This window comes from Chaetura pelagica, unplaced genomic scaffold, assembly GCF_000747805.2.
Source record: "Chaetura pelagica isolate M959 unplaced genomic scaffold, ChaPel_1.0 scaffold338, whole genome shotgun sequence".
NCBI lineage: Eukaryota > Metazoa > Chordata > Aves > Apodiformes > Apodidae > Chaetura > Chaetura pelagica.
In genome coordinates, this window is record NW_009954114.1 from 373,293 (window position 1) to 381,541 (window position 8,249).

General features: G+C 43.7%; 1 protein-coding gene across 1 annotated transcript in view; it reads right to left on the reverse strand.

Moving 5' to 3' along the window:
* FAT3 (FAT atypical cadherin 3) overlaps positions 1-8,249 on the reverse strand; it is a 345,063-nt gene that overhangs the window by 220,778 nt on the left and 116,036 nt on the right. The window contains exon 3 of the mRNA XM_010002614.1: positions 3,020-3,334. Within this exon, the coding sequence (XP_010000916.1) occupies positions 3,020-3,334 (315 nt within the window). The remainder of the gene's footprint in view (positions 1-3,019; positions 3,335-8,249) is intronic.

Consider the following 8,249-nt stretch of genomic DNA (forward strand, 5'->3'; position numbering starts at 1 on the left):
GTGCAGGAATGCCCGGGTCATTCCTCTTCGAGCCAGCAAATGCCATCTAAAAAGATGGGATTATCCACCTCACCTAGGCTGTGCTGTGCCCATCAGCACTGCAGGTAATTCTCTGCAGTCAGGGCAGAAATGTCTGAAACACCACCCAGCAGGCACACGTCATAAACTATGACACCCCCTGAGCACTCTCTGTACTTTGTATCACAGCCAACTTTGTCGATACAAAGCATCAACTCTGAAAAAAATAAGAAAGAGAGACCAAAAGGCCAAGGCTAGTAATGCCTTATTGTCCAGCAACAGTGGGAGATTTCTTGCTGCAATGTACCCAGGTAATCTAAGGAAGGGATGTGGGAACCACGATCCACTCTTCTTCACAGAGGAGGAAGCCAAACTCCTCTCTCTTGCCTATTCTCCTGAGCCTCTGAATAATCTGGTTTTAGGACATCCTAATTTCTGACCACAAATCCAGTAAGAGGTTTAGCCCTGAGTATATTAACAAAGCCCAGTGAGTTGGCATTGGAGAAACTTCTTCATACCCAAAGATCACCCATGCACTCCAGCCAACTCCCTATCTCTTGTTGATGCCAACTTCCACTGCTTCCCATGAAAGGATGTAAAAAAGGTGGGATGTTGCCTTTGTGTTGCCTCTCAGCATCTGCTTACTCGTAGGAGAGAGACGTCAGTTTGCTGGCACTGTTTTAAACATTCAAAGTGACACAGAAAATGAAAGATCCCCTTTCTCACAAATGACTGCTCTGCCCCAATGGCAGAGGCACTCTTGCTCAACCCATGAACGTGGAAATTGCTGCATATTTGGGCTCACGTTAAACCTTTTCATCTTGATTATACAGCTCGCTGTCACATTTAGGGCTGCTGTGCAAAGTGCTATGTGAGTTATTGCTGTGCTGAACCCCAGCAAGCAAATGGTGCTGACACTCTATAAACTTCTCTGCATGGGCAGAGAACCTAGTGTTACTGCAGGGAGACAGCTCAAAGACGCTTGCTCAGAGACCACAGGGGAAAACCCATTATGGTTTTATTCCTTGGACATCAGCCCTCCATCAGGAGAAAGTCTCCTGATGCTGAGGCCAGGCAATCAGAGCTCACCCCATGATGATAGTTCCCAAGGGAGGGCAAAATTCTTGTATTCAAAACAATAAACCTTCCTTTTGGGACAAGCACCTCTGTGCACACACATTCCATCATCCCTGTCATTTTCAAAGGCAAAAACAAATTAAAAGAGGCCCACTTGCCTTTCACTGCTCTGCATTTAGTACCAAAGTTGACAGAAGAGGATGGTTTATCTCCATCATGACAAATCCCAGCCAGCTCCCAGAAAGGATACACACCAAATGCAATGGGGGCCCTTTGGGGCTTACCCAAGCAGCATCATTACTCATCCTAAAGCCTGTAAGTTCTTGGATGGCAACTTCCTCAGTGCAAAATGAAGATGAATCATCTTCAATGCTAACTGTTGAAAATGAAGTTCTCCATTTTAGGCAAAAGTATCCCTTCTCACCACTCTGGCAGGAGGAAGAGCCACCCTACAGGATGTGGTACCAGGCTCTGGTGCTGCAGAGCTGTGGCACCGCCATGTCTGGTCCTCAGCACGGGCTCATCCCGGCCACCATGCGGATACATGGAGCTGTGCTGAGCAGATTGCTCTGCAGGAGAAGCAAACAGGAGGGAAGCACAAGTATTAAACACTCTGGAGTCCTAACTCTGCTACTTTGCCCAGATGGGATTTATGGGGTAGGGAGGGGGAGAAGGGATACAGATGGAAGAGCCATCTTCGGCCATTTCAAGTGTTAAAAATAAGTGAGATATGTGCCTTAGGGCTCAGCAGATGCTCCATGATTCTTCACCTGGGCTTGTGTTTGAAAAGATCCTGACCCCTTCTTATGCTACACATTGCAATAGGATCGCCCAGCCAAATGTTGAAAACCTATTTAATGAATGCAATTTTCCTATACCTAATTAAAAAATGTTCCCTCACAAGTCTATTCCTCCTGCTTTTCTAGCTTTTTAGAAATTTGCTGCAGACAATTTTTTTTTTCCAAAAAGTCAAAATCCCAGAACAAAACAAGCACCGCAACCAGTATGAGAGCTGTGTGAATCCTTTCAACTACTTTCATAAAGATCTGTCTACTGATGTGAAAGAGCCTCCTGACTCCTTCCCTCTGGACCATGCTGAAGTGTCCCCACCAGGCAAATAAAGGGCAAGGGACAGCTGAGTACACAGCAGAGTAAGGACTACCTGTGGTCAAGAACAGGCAGACAGCCAGCAGAGCATCCATGATGTTGGGCTATGTCTGCTGGGGACTTATTCATCAACCAGGCAACTGGGATGCCCAGTTCAGCAAAGGTGTTGAAGGCACAGAGACCTGCAGGACTAGTCTGCACAAGCCCACTGCTCCACCACCAGCCAACAGCAGCACCTGGGCTTAAAATTACCACTGTACCCACGACACTGTGCCCACAGACTACATCCCCAGCTGCTAGAAATCCGTGTAAACTTTTTTTTTTTTTAAGGCCAGAGGGACTTTTCAATCATCTAAACTGTCTTTTTGTATGAAATAAGCTGTACATCCAGCTACTGTAATGTGGAGCCTAATTACTTCTGCTAAGTAACTGTCATGCCACTCACTTTGGTGGTGACACATCAGCATGTAGAGGATAAAATGCTGTTCTCGAAATTGCAACAGCTTGAATCTGCTTCCCACCATTGCTCCACAGACTCAGTGTAGTGAAGTCTCATCCCGATAGGCACAGGGAAGAGGCAACAGTCAGAACCTCGTAGGTGACCTACAGAAGAGCGATGGCTGCAGCAGCACATCTGCAGCATGTCATCCGCCAGTGTAATCAGGTACCAACACAAAAGAGGGTGCTTTAGACACATAACTAACCAGAAAACAGAAGTTTGGAAAGCAATGCAACACTAGCAGATTCAAGTGGAGCAAGCTGATAAGGATTTTAAATTGCATTTTTCCTGCACCGTAAGGCACCAGGATTTCATTACCTGTTTTGGGATTGATTACAAAGAAGTTCTGAGGATTTCCACTTGTAATCCGGTAAGTCAGTTTTTCATTAGTGCCAGAGTCAGGGTCTTGGGCTTGGATCTGAATGACAGATACATCCTTCGGGGAGTTTTCCATGACAGCTGGGTAATAGATAGGTTCAGAGGTGAGAGGAGCATTGTCATTCACATCCTCCACTTCAATGTAGACTTCGATGGTAGTGTAGAGTGGGACAACACCATGATCAGTCGCGTATACTGTCAACCAGTAGGATTCGGTTGTCTCCCGGTCAAGAATATCTGCTGTGTAGATAACTCCTGCAGAAAAACAGCAAGCAGAGAATCTCAGGACTAAGGTCAAAGAACTGTCATATCTATTTTGATTTGGCTGTACTACAGTTAAGTCTTCAGCATATAAGAAATGCTCCAACCTTAGAAAAATTACAGTTGTGCATAAAACAAAAACGGAAAATTGAACTCAGGCACTGTTTGTTCAACCCTGATCAACATCTCAGTCTTTAGTCTCAACAAATTCAGGAGGGAAGCCAGCAAGATGGTTCTGCACAAGTGTCTTAATGTCATATCCAGTTCTTTGCTGGGACTGCAGCTGGCAGAGTAACAAAAGAAACACCATAATTTTCTGCTGGTAATACAAATTTGTATAAGCCTTAGTAGAGGGGAATTATCACTATTGCCAATGAATTGCACAAGGGAAGGCGGCTTGTCTTTCCAGGCTCCTGTCTGTGCCCTTGCTAAAGAAGAAAAGCTAGGGGGAAGTTTAAAATAAATCCATTCAAACTCAGAAAACAGTAGGTATCGACAATAATCATATAATAACTCATTGCACAATGTCAATCCTGGGTAACAAGCAGTCAAAAGCTCACACAGTAGAAGCTCTTATACAGCTCCTGTATCCTCTTTTATTACAGAGAAAGGAAGGTTTGGCCACTCTACATACTGGTGTAAGAAAACAGAAGCTGGTTTACTACCTGATTCTAAGAAACCACAACAGAAGTGTGTTTGTGTATACTCTCTGCAGAGCTGCAGAGAGCCATGGCACCCACCACTCCACTGAAGTACCCCCATGTCTGCAGGGTTCCTGCCATGAAGGATTTCCACTCACCGCATTTCTGCCTAAAGGAATTCCTGCTTCTGAAATGAACCCCAGAACTATGAAGACAACAGGTAAAAACAGACAGAGGGCCCTTAAACCAGAAAGACCTCCAAGCACTGGAAGACCTGCTTCCATTTGTATAGTCCAAACCTTCAGTGATTTGAGCACTCCCCATGAATGCACGGAGGATCAAATACACCAGTAACACATATACAACCACACCAGCATGAAATAAGCAAATGAATTTTCCCATCACTTCTGTGACACATATACCAAGAACATTTTTCCTTTCCTAATGCAGCATTATTAAATCTTGGGGGACACATTACTGCAGTGGATGTCAAACTTGACATACACTTCAAAGGACAGTTTGTAGAACACCAAGTCATATCATTAGTAGATGGAAATTTGTGGAGAATTGTAGGGCAAGACCACAACACAAGAAACCTTAATTTAGTCTCAGATGTGCTTCATGCTATTTAGAACATCACCAGTTAGTCGCTGAGGAAAGAGGTGCTCTAAGATCATCATTAGTAAGTGATGTGTGTACCTTTTTTGGCTTTTGGCATTTTTCAAGTATCAGACTGCATCGAAAGTTTCTATAACAGCCTTAGAAAAGCTTTAAAGACATTGGAATTGGCAGAGGGGTGTAGGTCAGCCTTTGGGCACTTGTAAGGAAGGTGAAGGCTCTGTGCTCAGCCACTCTGCAGAGCACGGGCTGCCAAGAAGAGATCCTCCTCACCCGTCCTACCAGGAATCCTTCTTAGTGGGGTATGTAAAGCTTAGATGTAATTTATCTGCATTATTCCTCAGTCTTCCAAGTTACGCATCAAATCTCACTTTTTAGCTTATACCAGCAATTAATCCTTTTATGACAATAGATTCAGAGAAGACGTTTCCTTTAAAAGTTAACTGCTGAACTCTATTCCATATCTTGAAGAGCAGCCATGGAAATCATGGCTCTGTGCTCATGAGATGGCAGCAGAAGAGATAGATTTGATGGTCTAGAAGACAGTCTGATGTTTAGCACTATGAACAGCTTCAGTACCAACCTCCATTTACATTTTGCAGCAGAACACATTCTATATGTAAGTTTACTGGCAGACTTACTAGGTGGTTTTTATAAAGGATAGCATCAAGAGGTGAAGGATATAACTTCTGTCCTAAGGGACAACCCTCCTGGCATAAGACAGAGAAGCCCACCGAGCAGGAAGGGATGCTGCCTGCCCCTAGGGAGCCAGGCCCTGGCTCTGACATCCCCATCCAACTCTGCTCTGGGCAGGAGGCAGCACAGAACTCACCACACAGTAACAGAGATGACTGATGTACTTGCACTTGTCTCAGAGGACACATTTACCAAAAAAAAGAAATAATAATCTAATTTTTTTTTTCAAATTTGGGGTTTTTTAATTCTGTTTTTTTTAATGCTATTTTAAACTGACAAGTATTTCCATACAATTTGATCAACTACAGAGAGAGGAAGTGGAAAGAACCAGGACCAATTCCAGCCATGTATGGGCTGAGGTCTTTTTCTAGTAACATCAAGTCTGTGTCCTTCTTCCTCAGACACATTATTCACCCAACAAAGGTGAGAAACATCATACTGGAGGACAAAGGCAGAGCACATTCTAAATATTCTTGTCGGCAGCAGCCTGTGGTGTGTAATGACTTTCTGTAGAAACATGGGTGAAATATGTAGTGAACTGTGATGAAAATGTCTAGAAGTCAAGAAGAGATATTACATTGCAGGGATGAGAAAAGCCCATAAAAAATGACACCCTGTAGAAATAAATAAATAAAATAAAATCCATGTGGGCAAGAATATGGCAAAAAATTATGAACACAAGCACTCCTAGAGGTGTTGATTTATTCAAAAGACAAGGAGAATTATTTTGGATCTGTAAACAAAATTTGAAATAAGTGGGGTTTTCCCATAGTAAGAGCACAGAAGATTTTAGGAGATTAACCTCTTTTTATGAAGCTGAATTTCACCAATACTGAGCTGATAATAAATCTATGCTCTGAGTGATTCCTTCATTTTATGACTCCTGGCAACCATTACTTTCCATTTCTGTATTTCAGAAGGAAAGGATCATTGAACAAGTGTTAGCAACTGCCAATGGCTCTGCTACACTGGTTCTTCTTTTTCCTTTTGATTTATTAAAAAGTCCCAGATATAAATTAATTCCTTTTGCTCAATATGTCTTGTTATTTCACCTGTCACCACTACACACCAGCTTGATAAATAAGAAGGTCATTGATCTCATTCAGGTTTTCCACATGGAAATATGTTGTCCTGCACAAAATGCCTCCTTGTTGTCTATCCAAATATGGGTCTAAAGGTAGCACCCAGAAGAATACACATGCTGCCAAATATTTAACCAGTCTCTCCATGTAGGAATGAATGCCACCTTCTAGATGGATGTCAAGCTTCATCTTCATCTGAGGTGTTAACTCTGAAGACTAATGTTGACACCTGATTATCAGCACTGCTTCTTCATCACTGTGGCATGAAATCAAATAGGCAGATATAGCCACAACCACGAGCCACAAAATATTCCCTGGGTCAGTTCATAGGTAGACTCTCACTCACTTTAGCTGAGTGAAAAGATGACAAAGGCCAAGAACATCCCTGAATAAGATGACATCAAACACAGAAAAGACCTCACTTATTTCAAAGCTTATAAATACTAACAGATAGAAAAGAAAGGCAGAACACTGTTTTAAGAGCCAGGAGAGCAGAGGGAGGAGAGGCGTTTGGGAACAGCTCTAAGACTCTTCTTGGACAGCTTTTGTGATGCACTTTTCCCAGCATATTGCTAATTAGAAGAGAAACATGAACAAGGTAACAACTGACACCTGAACCAAACAGATTATGAGGAGGCACAACTCCAGGCACAAATATAGGCTGAGGAAAGACTGCCTGGAGAGCAGTCATGAGGAGAAGGACTTGAGGGTGGTAGTAGATGAGAAGCTCGACACGAGCCGCCAGTGTGTGCTGGAGCCCAGAAAGCAGCTGCATCCTGGTCTGCATCAAAAGAAGTGTGGCCAGCAGGGCCAGGGAGGTGATTCTGCCCCTCTACTCTGCTCTGGTGAGACCCCACCTGGAATACTGTGTACAGCTCTGGTGTCCTCAGCACAAGAAAGATACAGACCTGTTGGAGAGGGCCCAGAGAAGGGCCACCAAGATGATCAAAGGCCTGGAGCACCTCTGCTATGAAGATAGGCTGAGAGAGTTGAGGCTGTTCAGCCTAGAGAAGAGAAGGCTCCAGGGAGACCTTATAGCAGCCTTCCAATGCTTGAAAGGGGCCTACAGGAAAGCTGGGGAGGGGCTTTTCATCAGAGAAGACAGTGACAGGACAAGGGGGAATGAATTTAAACTGAGACAAGGGAGATTTAGGTTAGATATTAGGAAGAAATTCTTCACTCTAAGGGTGGTGAGGAGCTGGAATGGGTTGCCCAGGGAGGTTGTTGATGCCCCATCCCTGGAGGTTTTTAAGGCCAGGTTGGACAAGGTTTTTTGCAACCTGGTCTAGCGGTAGGGTTCCCTTCTCATGGTAGGGGGGTTGGAACTTGATGATCTTTAAGGTCTCTTCCAACCTTAATGATTCTATGATTCTACGAACACTAGCAGAGTTCCTGAAAATTCAAAGTGATTGAAAAACAGTTAAGTCCCAAGATTTTGCAGACGCATTCCTGAAAAAGACAGTAAAACAGATGTTCCTATCTACTGGGACACTCCGCCACAGAGGCACTACTGCATTTCCACATGTTTGGAAAATTGCTCTTTCTGTTGCCCTCAGCCAGATTTTGCATCATCCCTGAAGGACTCTAGCCAGCACTCCCTCAGGCCCGAGGCAGCCTCAGAAATAAAGTCAGCCATCAATCCAAAAAGCTGTATCACAGACATGCTTACCACTGAATTCCTCCAAGTACATCTGCTCTATGTGATTCACCAAGTACCACATGCATTGTGAACAACAGAAGGGAAAAAAATAACAACAGAGTGCATTAATCTCTGATTAAAATACTGGGCACATTTATATCTAAATTAAGTGCAGCCTTTGGCCTTGGCAATGTGCCAGCAATGCAAAGGTTGTGTGGTTGTTTCTCTTAAAG